Raw genomic sequence first — 18,247 nt, 5'->3', positions numbered from 1 at the left:
TCAGAGAATGCATTTCTGGCTGTAATATGAGTTTATATTTGCGAGCATATATAAAGGGAAAGAGAGGAGTTATTATGTAAATAGTAATAAAACTTACTCATAGAAGGAAGCCTCTCAGGGCAAGTATGATTTGGAAAATAAGTAAAATCTTCAGGAAGGAAAGTTGTTGTTTGAATAAAGTTTTCACTGTGATTCAAATCAAGAGGATAATCTGATGGAAGAATGAGAAAACAAGACTTCTATTCAAAAGTATTTAATTATTTACTATTGCTAGCTAAGTCATTCCGTTTATTTCTTAATATCTTTAGTATTAGGGAACATAATATTTTTTATGATTTTATCATTAGGAAATGAAATTTCCTCGAAAGAAAATAAAGAAAAGACATGCATTAAATACCTATAAAGCCAGCAAGACACTGATAGTTGCATCAATACATCATTTTGTTTTTTTTATTCATTTGAGGAATTCCTAATGTTTATTTTAGGATTTGCCGTATTGTGCTCATATTTATATGTCAATAGCATCATGCAGCTGCGAGAGCAGTCATGGGCTTACCTAGGTATGCCCATGTTTCGCCATCACTCTGCAGTCTGCATTGGTTGCCGATCAATTTCCGGTCACAATTCAAAGTGTTGGTTATGACCTTTAAAGCCCTTCATGGCATTGGACCAGAATACCTCCGAGACCGCCTCCTGCCGCACGAATCCCAGCGACCGATTAGGTCCCACAGAGTGGCCCTTCTCCGGGTCCCGTCAACTAAACAATGTCGGTTGACGGGCCCCAGGGGAAGAGCCTTCTCTGTGGCGGCCCCGGCCCTCTGGAACCAACTCCCCCCGGAGATTAGAACTGCCCCTACTCTCCCTGCCTTCCGTAAAGTTCTTAAAATCCACCTTTGCCGTCAGGCATGGGGGCACTGAAACATCTCCCCCAGGCACGTATAATTTATGTATGGTATGCTTGTGTGTGTGTTTGTTAGTATATTGGGGTTCTCTTTTAAACTTTTTTAAATATTTAAATTATTTGGATTTGTTACGATTTGTTTATGCCTTGTTGTGAGCCGCCCCGAGTCCGCAGAGAGGGGCGGCATACAAATCTAAATAATAATAATAATAATAATAATAATAATAATAATAACGTAAAATGGAAAGCAGAAGCAGACAGAATTATTGAAACTTAATTCATCTGAAGTATTTGATAGTGGCTATAAAAATATTAATTGACCTATCTTTTTTGATAAATAAGCAGGTTCTCTTTTTAAATCAGATTTTTATTAAGAAAAAAGATTTTAGTTCGTTAATACAGCACCTGTAAAATGTATTTAAAGTTTAATCCCTGATTTCCAAATAGGGCTGGAAAAAACGTCTTGGCCAAACACTTTATAGTATTCTGAAGCAGACAAAATTATCAAACATTATAAGACCATTTCTTGATGTTTCTGACTGAATGCTTAAGAGAGTCTGCAATTCATCAACACAAATGAAACTCAAACAAATAATCTACCCACTCTCCCATTAGCTACATATACTGTTAAAACCTTAACACTAATTTAAGAGGATCAACGACACGTTTCTCCATTTCTAATATCCATTGATTGAATATTTAATCTGGGCCCATTTCAATTTATATGTTATAGCCTATTTTTATTAACGATTAGTATATTTCATTTTATAATAGCATATACCAATTACTTTGCAAGACCCTGTGCAAATAAAAGAAAAGTAACATAACCAAAATAAGTAGCAGGTATCAAATCAAAACTAACAGGGATGTTTATTTTTTCAACAAGTTCAACCTATCTGCTGAAGACCAAAGAAAACAGAATGGTCTTCACTTGCTTCCAAAACATAAAACCCTCTTCAGCTCAGAAGGAACAGAATTCCAATGACTCAGGAAAGCCTGGCTCTAGGTTGTTGTTTATGACAAATGTGAACAAATTTTCCAGCTAGTTGCAATTATTTACACAACTGTTTTCAAAATGCCTTATGTGACATAAAAACGCCTTATTTCCAAGCACTGAAGCTGAATATTTTTTGTTCTAACGTATCAAATCTTTAAAGATATGTATACTAAAGTACAATAAAAAAGATTGTAATTGTTTTTTCAAAGTTTTAGATTGTCCTTTATTTTTTAAAACAAGGTCACAGTGTTAAAGAGTCCAGCTATCAGAACGAGTAATAATGGCAGCAGCTCGTATTTCACTGTGAAGGAGGCCAGCATGAGACTGAAATTAGACAATACAAGACCCTCCATTAGTATCTATATGAGCAAGGTTATTGTGCTTACCTGTTAACATCATATATTCCTATCAATAACAAACCACCAATTCCTTTTTTCTGCTTAAAATCTTAATTTTTATGATAGCTACACTTTGTACAAGTCTGAACAATGCCTATTTAGACAACTTGTGATATAAAACATATTCCCCAGACTGCTCATTTTTTAATTTTACCATTTCGGTTCTAATGAAACTATTGTGGCTTTCTTATAAATGAGCCTGTTAATGTTCATGTAACCATATGCTAATTTTCACGAGAAAATTACTTGCAAAAATAAAGAAGGTTGTAAATGAGTTCAGAGGCTGCATGCATAGCCCTCTAAATGCAACGAGATGCCCAAAGTAAATATATGAGATATAAATTCAAAACTTCCAATCTTTTTTTCCCTTTTTTGTGAATTAACTACTATAGGGCATTAAATTAATTTCAAAGTTGTCGAAGGTAACTTTCGAGTCTTCGGAGAGGGGCGGCATACAAATCTAAGTAATAAATAAATAAATAAATAAATAAATAAAAGTAAAATAATTAAGAACTGCAAAATTCTTTATGTACAGTGATCCCCCGCTCGTTGCGAGGGTTCCGTTCCAGGACCCCCCGCAACGAGCGGGTTTTCGCGAAGTAGCGCTGCGGAAGTAAAAACACCATCTGCGCATGTGCAGATGGTGTTTTTACTCCCGCAGCGCTAGCGAGGAGCCGAAGATTGGGGGCGGCGCGGCTGTTTTAAAATGTCGCCGCCGGCATGGGGGGCTTCCTAGCAGCCCCCCAAACCCGGGTTGGGGGTCCGGGCGGTGCTGGCAAGCCCCCCATGCCGGCGGCGACATTTTAAAACAGCCGCGCCGCGCTGGCTGTCGGCGCTTTCGAGCTGAGTCCCGGAGCGAATTCGCTCCGGGACTCAGCTCAAAAGCGCCGACAGCCAGCGCCAGCGAACGGCTTCTCCGCGCTGGCTGTCGCCGCTTTCGAGCTGAGTCCCGGAGCGAATTCGCTCCGGGACTCAGCTCAAAAGCGCCGACAGCCAGCGCCAGCGAACGGCTTCTCCGCGCTGGCTGTCGCCGCTTTCGAGCTGAGTCCCGGAGCGAATTCGCTCCGGGACTCAGCTCGAAAGCGGCGAGAATGAACGGCGTGGGCGGGCGAAGGGCGGGCGGCAGCGAGGAGTTTGCGTGGGCGGTGGGGAAACTCCTTGCTGATGCCCGCTGCTCGCCCTCCCGCCAGCAAGAGGGGGAAGACCCAGGGAAGCCGCCCAGCAGCTGATCTGCCAGGCCCCATCTACGCATGCGTGCCCATAGAAAAAAAGGGGACACATGCGCAGATGGTGTTTTGACTTCCGGGTTGAAAAATCGCAAATTACCCTGTTCGCAATGGTCGGGGACACAATAACCGGGGGATCACTGTATTGCGAAATTACTAGGGAGGGAAGAACAGAGAATACAATTGTTTTTCTGGCACTGTTGTATTATCAGCAGTAAAAGTAGCAAAAGTACATAAATGAAGATGTTCATTCCATAGATACCTTAAACTTTTTTTTCCCATGAAGAAACTGTGACTGCAACTTTAATGTAAGTTTTATCATTTTTAAAATTTAAGATGGAACAAGGGAACTACTGATGGGGAATTGTTTCAAACAGATGAAAGATACAATTTGAATGTTGTCTCCTAGCGATACATTTGGCAATTCTTTTGCTGCATATCAACTTGCAGAGTGTTCTTTTTTCTAACTAACTCTGGAAAATACTTTAAGAAATGGAGATAATTGAAATTTTCAAAGATGATTGCCTGGGAAATCTGGGGGGGGGGAAGCTATGTGATTTCAAACATAGTGTTATGTACTTTGATACCTTCAGAAACCAAAAAACTTGCCAAAAAAAAAAGAAATTAGAAATTATTTCATTTTTCTCTGGGTGTAGTTTCTTTTATAAGGAAATCGAATGATGTGGAATGATACCGAGAAAATGAGCAGTGTGTGTTTCATTATGAATAATAATTCAAGAAACACATGTCAACACAAGGGACAGTTTCTGTGCAAACGTCTTTACTCATTTTAGGGTGAAACAGACATCAGCTAATAGCATTTCCACAACCATGCACAGATTATTTTGACATATAACATGTTATATTTAAAAATGAAGCTAGAGCAGGAAACAAGAGCAGGAAAGTGCTCCTCCAGTACAAATGAGCCTGTAACATATTTAATATCTATGGAGATTCTCAGGCATCCAGGTCATGGTTGTCCCAAAGGTGCTTTTTAAAACTTTCTCTGAAGCATCATTGTCTCTAGTCAAGACATTACATTATTTATAATAGCATTACAGGTGTAACCAGATGTTTTTTATATTTTAATATTCAGTTTGATTTTAAAGTCCTTGCTTTGTGCTAAAACAGTCATTTTTATGTGTTTTGTATAGAAAATTAGAAACATAGAAGACTGACGGCAGAAAAAGACCTCATGGTCCATCTAGTCTGCCCTTATACTATTTTCTGTATTTTATCTTAGGATGGATATATGTTTATCCCAGGCATGTTTAAATTCAGTTACTGTGGATTTACCAACCACGTCTGCTGGAAGTTTGTTCCAAGGATCTACTAGCCTTTCAGTAAAATAATATTTTCTCATGTTGCTTTTGATCTTTCCCCCAACTAACTTCAGATTGTATCCCCTTGTTCTTGTGTTCACTTTCCTATTAAAAACACTTCCCTCGTGAACCTTATTTAACCCTTTAACATATTTAAATGTTTCGATCATGTCTCCCCTTTCCCTTCTGTCCTCCAGACTATACAGATTGAGTTCATTAAGTCTTTTCTGATATGTTTTATGCTTAAGACCTTCTACCATTCTTGTAGCCCGTCTTTGGACCCGTTCAATTTTGTCAATATGTTTTTGTAGGTGAGGTATATCTTTCCTGTATACTGTTTTCCTGTTTTTCTTTTCTTTTTACATTAGTATTTATATACTTTTACCAGAGAATTTGGCTATTGGGTAGGTTAGAAGTAAAAAAAACTTAGTATATAACAGACTATATCTCCCCAGTTATACCAGCCTGCCCTATTAGATCTAGCACTGAGATCATGTTGCAGATCCCACCAACTATCAAACTACATTTGATAGGTCCCAGGAGATGTGCTTTCTCTGCCTAGCTAGCTTATGTAACATCTTAAGAACATAAGAAGAGCCATGCTGAATCAGGCCAAAACCCATCAAGTCCAGCATTCTGCTGCACGAATCCCAGCGAACGATTAGGTCCCACAGAGTGGGCCTTCTCCGTGTCCCGTCAACAAAACAAATTCCTCGTCAGGCATGGGGGAACTGAGATATCTCCCCCAGGCCTATACAATTTATGTATGGTATGTTTGTATGTATGTCTGCGTAATAATGGGGTTTTTAAAATATTTTAAATTGTAAATTATTAGATTTGTCATGAACTGTTTTATTGTGTTGTGAGCCACCCCGAGTCTATGGAGAGGGGCGGCATACAAATCTAATAAATAAATAAACAAATCTAATAAATAAATTCTGTGTCACACAGTGGCCCACCAATTGTACATGGGAATCTTGGGCAGAAAGAGAAGGCAAAACCCTCCCTTTCCCTAAAACCCCAACAAATGGTACCCAAGGGAATCCTGCCTACCTCAACCAACATAGAGGCGGCACTTGGACATCCGTTTCAATAATCACCAACAGTGTTCCCTCTAATTTTTTTTTGGGGGGGGGCGGAAAAGTATAGTGTCTGAGCGGCAGTCCCTTCGGGACTGGGCGGCACAGGAATAATAACAAACAAACAAACAAACAGATAAAAAACCCACCCTGTTTTGCCTCAGAGAATTTCAAAATAAAATACTGTACTGTTGAGCTCATAATAGGGCAACTCTATCAATATCAAAATGCCACTTAAATAGTTGAGCTAGTTTCAAACTAGATTTTGATTTTCTTTCTCTCTTCCTTACTCCCATTCTTTTTCTTTCTCTTTTCCTTCCTCTCTTTTTTCTATCTGTTTCTCTCTCTTCCTCTCTTCCTCTCTCTCTCCTTCCCTCTCACTCTTTCCCTCTCGGCTTCTGGGCAGGTTTGGAAAACTCTGAGTTGATGATGATTTTTAAGTAAGCGATTGCTCACTGCTCAGCTTAGAGGGAACTATGACCACCAATGCACTTGGCATCCGTGAATCTGTCCAATCCTACCTTGAAGCTATCCAGGCTGGCAGCTGTCACAACCTCTTCTGGAAGTGAATTCCATAAACCAACGACCCTCTGGGTGAAGAAATATTTCCCTTGATTTGTCCTTACTTTCTTACCTAACATCCTTTCCTCCAAAATCAGATTACCTACTTCCCTTCCGATATTCCGAAAAGCCCTGGTGACATATGACAACAATTGTTATTTACCCCATTTCTCACAAAACATACCAGAGTCATTTCCAGTGCTATTCCTCCTGGCATAGGCACTGCGGACCACCTGTTCATAAACCTGCGCTCCTATCGTTCTCATGTTTTCCCGAATCATAATACCTTGGGCTTGCATCATGAAGAGGTAGGTGTTCACTGCAAGAAAACAAAGATAAGACTAGTTATAGCCTTCTGAAAAAATAAAATGAATTCTGAAGTATTTCAAAAATTGCTCTTCTTTTTTACCAATTTTTTAGAAAGTTGTTATCATGCAATATAAATATTTTAAAATAAAATAATGAGCCAGGGTGGCGCAGCAGGTAGAGTGCTGTACTGCAGGCCACTGAAGCTGACTGTAGATCTGTAGGTCAGCGGTTCAAATCTCATCACCCGCTCAAGGTTGACTCAGCCTTCCATCCTTCCGAGGTGGGTAAAATGAGGACCCGGATTGTGGGGGCAATATGCTGGCTCTGTTAAAAAGTGCTACTGCTAACATGTTGTAAACCGCCCTGAGTCTAAGAAGAAGGGCGGCATAAAAATCAAATAAATAAATAAATAAATAAATAAATAAATAAATAAATAAATAAATAAATAAATAAATAAATAAATAAATAAATAAATAAATAAATAAATAAATAAATAAATTTATTTATTTATTTATTTATATTCTAGTAATACAATTCTAGAAATTTATATTCCAAATAATCACAGAACAACAAAAAATACCAAGAAACATAGACATTATTTGTTATATTCAGTTCCCAACTTTTCGCCTCCTGTTTATTTAATCTTATAACCAGAATCTGTGGGATAGTTTCAGCTGCGATGTAGTAATTAATCTAAATTGCTTCAGTGACTTTCCATAATTGAAGTGGCTTTACAAAAATGATCTTTTTACCAGCATTTAGTTTGTATTTGCTTGTGTTCAGGTTATTTTCCATGTATCGAGAGTGTTTTTGCGACGTTTCGACAATATTACACTTGTCATCTTGAGGCATGTCCTGGGCTTTGTGCTGTTATGAACAAAGTGATGTTGGAGCTGCCAACCTTTATTTTTCTTACAAATAGTGCAGGGTGGGGGTGGGGGTTGGAATGCTAGCTAAACTGCTGAAAGTGGGCTAGATGGGTGTGCTGTAAAGCCATGATTGGCTGGAGTCACATCTGGACAGTTGACCAGGGCTAGATTTCAGATACCTGGTAGGCGGGAGGTGTTCTCCCGTTTATTCATATTGAGGGGGCATTTTTCGATTTCTGTGGTTTCCATAATTATTCTTTTATATAAGTGTTCAATTTTGGAGATTAATTTAGTTTTTTTGAAGTCAATTTCATGTCCTGATCTGGTCTTTGGGGTTTCTTAAGATGTTGGATATTTTCCGGTTAGTGACGAAGGCTGTTTTGATCTTGTCTTTGTGGTTTTGCTCATTTTATCTGTGGTGCCTTTGATGTAAGGGAGGAGGACGATGTGGGGAGTGTCTCTTTTTGGATTAGATTAGGGGACACACATACACACACACACACACCAAAAAAACCAAGACACAGAACAGGCATCACCCTCCTCCCTTACAATTTTTGTAAGGTGAGAAAAATCTTGGGCACTCATCGTGCACAAATCTTTGTACTGTACTATAAATTTTTACTATAGTACAAATTTATAGTACACACAATGCACACAGTACATGCAAACGTAAAAGCAATCAGATTTGAGGAGGATAGGCTAAGAGCATGAATGCATTAGTATTAACTTGATGACAGTAGTAGGTATGTTAACTTTAAACTCTTCTGAACATTCTTAAATTAGAAAGAGGCATTGTGATATTGAAAGATGCCAGTTTTGAAGTTAGAATTCTTTCTGCAAAATTTATTACTGAAGTTCTAGAAAATGATTATTAAACATAAAAGAGGCTGAGATGGTAAAAATATTAACAGAGGGAAATAGAGAAATAAGAACTTAAAACAAGAGCAAAATATTGAAAAGAGGCCAGAGCATAGAGAAGGAAGAATATAGGAATCTGAACTCAGCTATTTGGTTCAGTAACATTTTGCATGTCAAGAAAGAGCTTGTTATGCTTGGGGTAATAAAGTCTGACATATGCTGGTATCAGGAAGCTCTAAATCTCAATATTTATCAGCTTATTTTTACAGATAGAAATAAAGTCGGGCTATTTGAGCTACTGCCCTTATATTCAATTACATTTTCTAAAGTACAGAAAACGCAACTCAGAAAAAAATGAACCAAATATTCCAATTCTTACACTGACATTATGTAAACAGTAATTACATTAAGCAAAACAAAAGTACAATTCGATGCAAGAGACCCATGGCTACTGAGATCCCTGTTGTAGTTTGAGCGTCGAGAGGTCAGAAAAAGGTCACTTTAACTATTATAATTAGAAATGCAAAACTATAATCTACCTCAGTGTTTCCTAACCTTGGCAACTTGAAGATATCTGGACTTCAACTCCCAGAATTCCCCAGCCAGCATTCGCTGGCTGGGGAATTCTGGGAGTTGAAGTCCAAATATCTTCAAGTTGCCAAGGTTGGGAAACACTGAGCTAGCTCACATTACAAACATGGACATTCTTTTTTTAATCTTTTTTTCCCTTTAAAAAAGGTCTTCCAGTATTCTTGATTTTTTTTTTTAAAAACCCCTAAGACTATGAGTAAGCCATCCCTCATAAAAGACTGCACAGTGATATCTCGTCTTACAAACCCCTTGTCATACAAACTTTTCAAGATACAAACCCGTGGTTTAAGATTTTTTTTGCCTCTTCTTCCAAACTATTTTCACCTTACAAACCCAAGCCGCCGCCACTGGGATGCCCCGCCTCTGGACTTCTGTTGCCAGCGAAGTGCCTGTTTTTACCCTGCTGGGATTTCCCTGAGGCTCCCCTCCATGGGAAACACCACCTCCGGACTTCCGTGTTTTTGCGAGGCTGCAGGGGAATCCCAGCAGCGCAAAAATGGGCGCTTCGCTGGCAACGGAAGTCCGGAGGTGGAGTTTCCCAGCGAGGGGAGCCTCAGCGAAATTGCAGCATCACAAAAACACGGAAGTCCGGAGGTGGGGTTTCCCATGGAGTGGAGCCTCAGGGGAATCCCAGCAGTGCAAAAACAGGCACTTCGGCTGGCAAAAGGGGTGAGTTTTGGGCTTGCACGCATTAATCGCTTTTCCATTGATTCCTATGGGAAACATTGTTTCGTCTTACAAACTTTTCACCTTACAAACCTCGATCCCGTACCAATTAAGTTCATAAGACAAGGCATCACTGTATTTCTTAGTTTAAATCAATGTCCGATGGATCTCCCACCCCTTTCCTAGGGCAGCCCTTCCATTCAGGCTCTGTGTGGCAATTTAGTTGAGAGGTTTCATTTCTTTTCACGTGAGAAATGAGTGTGTGTTCACAAGACAATTTACAAACCTATAATGTATGCAACATTCATTATATAATTTTGTTCCTTGGACAGCAAAGGTGACTAACAAGCAAGTACTTGAACGCGTAACACTGAATATGTAACCAGAAGGCAAAATCATGAAACTGAGACTGACTTACTTTGGCCAAGTCATGCAGGGGAATTCACTAGAGAAAACCATTACAGGGAGTCCTCGACTTACAACCTTTCATTTAGTGACCATTCATAGTTACGATGTCACTGAAAAAAGTGACATGGCCATTTTTCATACTTACGGCCACTGCAACATCCCCATGGTCATATGATTTATATTCAGATGCTTAACAACTGAATGCTTAACATTTATGATGGTTGCGGTGTTCTGGGCTCTGGTGATCACCTTTTGCAACCTTCTGACAAGCAAAATCAAGGGGGAAACCAGATCCAGTTAACAACCGTGTTACTAATTTAACAACTGCAGTGATTTGTTTAACAAATAAGGCAAGAATAATTGTAAAATGGAGAAAGACTCACTTAACAACATTCTCACTTTGCAAGATGAATTTTGGGCTCAATTTTGGTCATTAAGTTGAAGACTACTGATATGTTTGGAAGAGTTAGCGGTAAAAAAAGGAAACCAGGCTGTGATCAAAGAACACGGTGGCTGGATACCATCAAAGTTGACACCAGCCACAGCATAAAACAACTCAAAGATATTAAAGCAAGGTCAGAAGATGTGGAAGGATCTGATCCAGAGAATAGCCAAAAAATGATAGAATAAATATCAATATCAATATCATCATCATCATCATACTTTGTAATGTATTTACTGTATAGTCCACGGAGAGGGGCGGCATACAAATCCAATCAATCAATAAATATCCACTTTCAGTCTTCAAATATTACTGATTGTTGAGCATTTTTATACATTTTATACAAAACACCTTCTGCAGCTCTAATATATATGTGACCAGTTGAAAAAGCCATAGAAGCATCAAAATTAAAAGGATGCCCTAACTAAATGCTTATGTGGTCATATTCTCTTCTTGCTTCACAAAAAGGGGATTTCAAAAATATTTCAAATCCAGGCATTAAGCTCGAAGCCACTAGCAAAACAGCATCTTTATCAACCTATATTCTTCACAAAAGTACATCAACATTTCAATTTGATCTAATTCTCATTCACTTCTAAATTGCGAACTATTTGAAAGGTTACAATTCAATAAAATAAATTTATCACACTAAGACATGTTGTTCAGATGGCAGTAATTTAGAGATATGCCATTTAACTCAATGAAACCTAGATGAAACCTGAATCGGAAAACACATTTTTCAGGTACTATACAGTATCTATACACTTTATGATGGTTTCTTCTGCTTTAATCTGCTTCAGATACATGCTGAAAGGCTGTTCTTCAAATAACAAGAAATACAACACATTGGCCCAAAACCTATCAAGAACAACAAATACAGGTATCTGAGCATTATCAAAGACAGAAAAGTCTTCAAAATTGGCAACTTTAAGACTTATGCACTTCAACTGCCAGAATTCTCCAGCCAGCTCTGATGACTTGAGAATTCTGGGAGTTGAAATCCACGTCTTAAAATTGCCAGATTTGGCGATCCTTGATCAAAGACTAACGCCCCTGGAAGACTAGTTTCTCTTTGTCCTGCTCATAACTGGTTTTTTTTAAATCATAGGAGACAACAACTGAAGGATTATTACAAGAGAAAATGAGGCCACCTGTGGCTGGGTGGGGCTGCTGTAATTAGTGCTACAGATAAAAGTGCAGCCTGGTGTTTTAGCCTCATGGCAGTTTATCTGATTCATTGTTTCGTCAAGATCGTGGTTTTTGCTCTTCAGGATTGTGTGTGTGGACTCTCTGGACTTTAGAATTGGACTAAATTTCCCAGTTATTGGGTGAGCAATTGGACTGCATTTAACCTGTGCCTTGTGTGTACCAGAAAATCCCCTTGACATTTAAAAAGGGAGCTGTTTCTGTTCTTCTGTTTATAAAAACTTTTGGGTTTTCCTTTTTTCATGTGGTGTGTGTCTTCCTGGACTAATTACCCTGTAATTACGGGCGGTTGAGACACGCCGGCAGAACAGTAACAAACTGTCAGATCCAGTAATATGTAACTTTTAATATTTTAAAATGATTCTAGGTCAGTTGGAAATCCTTCCAACATTGAGGAATCTGTAACAAGATACTCATTCTTAGGTATATAAATCTTCAGCCACACACAAATAAATACTTACACCCATTTGTTCTAAAACCCTAAATACAGAGACAATAAGGAAGTTATTTGGTGAAATTATCATCATCTGCCTGGATGCTCATCTGGTAATAGGCAAAATGCCATCTCCACTTATTTTGGATTACTACTATTCAAACAGGTATTTGGGGAATCTCAAATCTGTGTGCATAGTTAATGGATTATTTATTGTTAAGAGGCAAACATCCACTGTCATAAACAGCTTATAGAGTTCTTCTCAGCTTCAAAAGCATTTTACCTAGAAGCCATTTAAGAAATGGAAATTTCTTGCACACAAAACTGAGTGAAGTTCTTGTTTATACAATTAGGATTATAGTTGGAGAGAAAAACTAAAAGTTACTGCTTTGAAGGCTAGCATGGCAAAGGTGGAGGAAAAGCTTATGGGGAAAAGGTAAACACTAACTTCTACCACACTTCTGTAAAGAATGAACAGGCACAAAGAAAGCTTCCTTAGTTTTGAATATCGAAAAGTCAGGCTGCTGCTGTTTAAATATTTATTGTGAATTAACAGTTGATTATTAAATTTGTAACAACGATGGAATTTTTAAATCCGGAATCTCTATTCACAAATAATGAAGCAAAACCTTTAAGTTGCAGCTCCATAGAAGGAAAGTAATCACTTATACAGCATTTTGCAAAAATACGTATAAAAAGAATTTTCAGGATGGACGAGTAGCACTAAAATTCAAGATTCTTATATATATATGTGTGTATTATTATATTATTCTTATATATATTCTTATATATTCGTATATAAAAGAATAATCATGGAAGCCATAGAAACAGAAAAACACCCCTTCAGTATGAATAAATGTGATGACACGTCCCGCCTACCAGAAATTTGAAAACCAGCCCTAAACAAAAAAAATATCATAATTATCACCATGTCAATCCTTCAACTAAATGTGATTCCACCAACCAATCAAATCATTGAAACACAGCCATCCAATCTATTTGCTACATTCAAACCAAATCTCTATCCCCACCACTATTTATAAGGAATAAATGGCAGTTGCAAACAAACTATATTTACAGCAGCACGAAGCTTACAACTTCAGCCTGATGATGGTGAATGTGATTTCACTGAAACGTCGCATAGACATTCAAAATATTACACGGGGCAAAACCCGAACTCAGAACAATCTACATATTATATATGCATCTTATATACTTGGAGTGTGCTTTGAAAGTGGAAGCCATTATGCCCCGAGAGGACTTTGGCTGAAAAAGTCTCATTTACTATCAATACCAGGAGAGATGTGGACTCTGGAGTGTGAGAGATGGAGGGCGTAAAACTTTCAGTCATTGGGACTGCAGGCTCCTAACTAGTCCAATAAGGGCTGGTTGCCTGAAGGGCTGCAACAGGGTGTATGTTAAATGGAGTCTTTGGTTGGCTGGAGGCACAGAGTGCTTTGTAGAAGTGCCTTGTGGGTAGAGGGCGGCTGTTGTTGGTTGTGCAAGATGGGTGGGCGGGCATGGGAGAGACAAATCTCTGAAGTTATAGGGATATTTGCACTAAAACATGCAAGACCTTGTTTGTTAAATTCGGCCCTATGGATCTACTGGGATTGCCTGGGCTTGGTGTGTGTGAGGGAAACTATTTCCTGATTGCATTGTTACTTTCTTGGCTGCTATGTTTAATTTCTGTCATTGTTCTGAGTTTTCCTTTTAGCATTATTCACCACCCAGAATCACCAGCTGAGATGAGTGGCTATAAAAATTGATTAAATAAATTTAAAAAATTATGATGTCCACTTGCCCTCGGAATGACTACATTTCAGGGAAGTTTTCAGACTGTTATGTATATTGCTAGCATGATGCAGAAACTGCTGAATGATGGACCCCCATTTAAAAATTGTCTACTTTGATAGATGTAGCAGCTTGAAATGTTTTCTTTTTAAAGCAGTCATGTTTACAATTACACAAACATGCCTTCATATCAAACCTGTCTCATAATAAACAGAAATGTTAAACACTGAATTCGATGGCCCATTAATTTCATGTCATTTTTAAAAGGATGCTTTGTCATATTAACATTATTTCTTTCTCGTGGTATTCTTTGTTAAAAGTCAACATATGGTAAATACTTCTAAGCTGTATTTTTGTTTTTGGAATAATGAGATCTGCAGAATTTTTTCAAGCAAGACAGTAAACTCGTCTTTAGATAATATGTGCAGCACAATCCACTTATACTAAGTCCATTGATTCTCTAGTTGTTGAAATTAATTCCATCTGTATAATGTTGGTATGTTCAAAAAAAATCATTTCATTAGGATTTCTGTTTAAAACCATACACGTGAACCATTACTTATTTCAGATTTTCAAACAAAACAAAAAGTTTGCTAGAAATGGTTAGAACAATGCTAAAAAAATGGCAACTGCTGGAAAAATCTGCAACAGTAATAGTTGAACAGATATTTGAGAAAAAAGTAGAGACCAGCAGACTTACATTGATGATGTCAAAGTTCAATTTGATATTTGATGTAATAAAAAACTGCTAAACTGATAAGCTGATAATGCTATCTGGTTGATATTTTGAATACCCTAAACCAGAGGGTGCTTGAAATGTTTTGTGAACTGACCAAAAATAAAAAAAAAAGGTTCTCTGCTTCTCCAAAAGATTTAATTACAAAAGCAGTTTGCTAACCAATAATGGAAATCAGCACAAAAAGCAGAAAGATGCTAAAATAATTTTATTATTCACTTAGCAATACCACGGGCATTTAATAATGCAGATAAAAGGCAAAACCTAATATTGATTTTGAATTGGAAGGAATTGTGGTTTTGGCCTTACATGTATTGGGTTTTGAAGCAGTCCAATTGTAAAAGAAAACTCTGGATGGCTTACAATATTTAAAGGAATACATAATTTAAAATGAACATGACTTTCTGCACAAAACCACATTAATAACACCCATCACCACATCAATAATTTCCAGGTGTTCCTTAAAATCCTTACCCCATATCTGAGAACAAAGCCAAGAGTTCAAGAATATTTGAAGGAAATCTAATATCAAGACTGCACATCAGGCAGCTCACTTGGATCTGGCCAATCAGACCAACTCTGAACAAATCAATCTGAGTATTGTATTGGCAGTTCTGTGTTAGCAAATACTTCAGAAGAAAAGGATTTAGGGGTAGTGATTTCTGACAGTCTCAAAATGGGTGAACAGTGCAGTTAGGCGGTAGGGAAAGCAAGTAGGATGCTTGGCTGCATAGCTACAGGTATAACAAGCAGGAAGAGGGAGATTATGATCCCACTATATAGAATGCTGGTGAGACCACATTTGGAATACTGTGTTCAGTTCTGGAGACCTCACCTACAAAAAGATATTGACAAAATTGAACGGGTCCAAAGATGGGCTACAAGAATGGTGGAAGGTCTTAAGCATAGAACGTATCAGGAAAGACTTAATGAACTCAATCTGTATAGTCTGGAGGACAGAAGGAAAAGGGGGGACATGATCGAAACATTTAAATATATTAAAGGGTTAAATAAGGTCCAGGAGGGAAGTATTTTTAATAGGAAAGTGAACACAAGAACAAGGGGACACAATCTGAAGTTAGTTGGGGGAAAGATCAAAAGCAACATGAGAAAATATTATTTTACTGTAGTAGATCCTTGGAACAAACTTCCAGCAGACGTGGTAGATAAATCCACAGTAACTGAATTTAAACATGCCTGGGATAAACATATATCCATCCTAAGATAAAATACAGAAAATAGTATAAGGGCAGACTAGATGGACCATGAGGTCTTTTTCTGCCGTCAGACTTCTATGTTTCTATGTTTCTAAATCTAACCTAACTTTAGCATTTTTCCCTTTTTTTTTTTAGCGTTTACAAATATAAAAATAGGTTTAGAGATATAAAGTTCATGGCCATAAACCTGATTTGGGGTCGACAGAAAGGCTGCTATGCCAGACTAAGCCGGGGAGTCAGCCAGTGGTTATGCCAGGTCTGCCAAGGACCATCTGTGACCCTGTGTTCAGGTGGCCAAGTTACTGTGATCTGCTTGGTGGCCCGGTTCGATTTTTAAGCTGCAGCAGCTTCCCTGGGAAACACTGAAAGCCCGCCAATCAGCTGTAGGGCGCAAGTGCTATAAAAGTTGATGTTGCATAGTAAAGAGCTCATAGGCAAAAGCTGAAGCAGCCCTTAACATATCGGAAAGATTTTTTTGCTGAGACTTTACTTTTTTTGAAGAATCTGATGTTTTTGTTCTTTCCTGAATAGTTACTGAAAACTTCTCTGGCACTTCTTCTGCATCTTTCCTGGTTGAAGGCTGAGTCAAAACAGGGTGTGCCAAGCCTAAAGAGGCATAGACAAAGAGCTGATTGATTAAGCCTATGATAAGAACACCAGAGAAACCCTTGCCTTGGATTCTCTGCTCAGTACAATGGAGAAATGATACATCTTGTTTTAACAATCATAGTTAGAACGGGCATATTTTTGTAGAGTTGTACAATATTTGTAACTCAGGGTTTGAATGAGAGGCCCTTGGTGCGGTCTGAACTTGGTTGTTTCTTTGCAAACATTTCATTACTGGTGCACTAGTTGCGTTTCTGGTGCACACGTTCCTAGCATATATAATACAGTGATATCTTGTCTTACGAACTTAATTGGTTCCGGGAGGAGGTTCGTAAGGTGAAAAGTTCGTAAGACGAAACAATGTTTCCCATAGGAATCAATGGAAAACCGATTAATGCGTGCAAGCCCAAAATTTACCCCTTTTTCAAGCCAAAGCACCCGTTTTTGTGCTGGTGGGATTCCCCTGAAGCTCCCCTCCATGGGAAACCCCACCTCCGGACCTCAGAACTTCCGCGCTTTTGCAATGCTGTAGGGAAATCCCAGGAGGGGAATCCCAGGATTGCAAAAACGGGCACTCTGCTGGCAATGGAATAGGCGTTGATTGCTTACCTGAACGCCTCTTCTCGTACGGTGAGCGGGTACAGCAGTCACATGGGTTGCTCATGTCCAATCCGGTGGAACTGAGCCTAGTGTTAAAAAAGCTTGCCGGATCCGCCCCTTCCCCAGAATTCGCGAATCCATAGACTAGGCTCAGCTGTGAAGCTCTGTAGTGTTCAACTCTTATTGTTAGAGGAAGAAAGGTTATAGGAAGGTAAAGAAGACACATACAAGGGCGGGAAGTGACTGCTGTACCCGCTCACCGTACGAGAAGAGGCGTTCAGGTAAGCAATCAACGCCTATTCTCCGTACTGAAGGAGCGGGTCCAGCAGTCACATGGGACATACCCAATAGATGGTCCCTAGGGTGGGATTAGATTGCTATCGTGTGAGATAACGGATTGGAGTACCCTTCTGCCGAAGGCAGCGTCCGCTGAAGCGTAAGAATCAATCTTGTAGTGCCTGATGAAGGAATTTGGCGAGGCCCAAGTGGCTGCTTTGCAGACCTCCTCCAACGGGGCTTGAGTCGCCCAAGCGGCCGAGGTGGCTGCGCTCCTGGTGGAATGCGCTGTGATGTTCCTTGGAACTGAGAGGGAGGCCGACTCATAGGCCTTAGATATAGTCCCTCTGATCCAACGGCCTATTACTGTTGAAGACACTTTGGCACCCATGACTCTGGGGTGATAGGCTATAAAAAGTGCTTCTGACCTCCGAAAGGGTCCTGTGCGTTGGATATAGATTCTCAGCGCTCTAATGAGATCCAGGGTGTGCCATCTAATTGCCAAGGGATGGTCTCGTTGGAGGCAGAAGGAAGGTAGGACAATATCCTGAGTTCTGTGGAACATGGAACTGACCTTGGGTAAGAAGGTAGGGTCCAGTCGCAAGACTACCTTGTCCTGATGAAATTGACAAAGGTCCTGCCTGATTGAGAGGGCAGCCAGCTCCGAAATGCGTCGGGCAGAGGTAATAGCCACCAGGAATGCTACTTTAAAAGATAGGTACCTGAGGGATGCCGATTTTAGGGGTTCGTAT

At 39.1% G+C, this 18,247-nt stretch overlaps 1 protein-coding gene across 2 annotated transcripts in view; it reads right to left on the bottom strand.

Annotated features, from left to right (window-relative positions):
* Nucleotides 1-18,247, bottom strand: part of B4GALT5 (beta-1,4-galactosyltransferase 5) — a 110,106-nt gene that overhangs the window by 16,033 nt on the left and 75,826 nt on the right. For both annotated transcript variants that reach the window (XM_070744638.1, XM_070744639.1), the window contains exons 2-3: nt 6,669-6,803; nt 98-211 (exon numbers count right to left, since the gene is read on the bottom strand). In XM_070744638.1, the coding sequence (XP_070600739.1) occupies nt 98-211; nt 6,669-6,803 (249 nt within the window). The remainder of the gene's footprint in view (nt 1-97; nt 212-6,668; nt 6,804-18,247) is intronic.

This window comes from Erythrolamprus reginae, chromosome 3, assembly GCF_031021105.1.
Source record: "Erythrolamprus reginae isolate rEryReg1 chromosome 3, rEryReg1.hap1, whole genome shotgun sequence".
NCBI classification, from domain to species: domain Eukaryota; kingdom Metazoa; phylum Chordata; class Lepidosauria; order Squamata; family Dipsadidae; genus Erythrolamprus; species Erythrolamprus reginae.
This window is presented reverse-complemented; position numbering and strand designations above follow the sequence as displayed.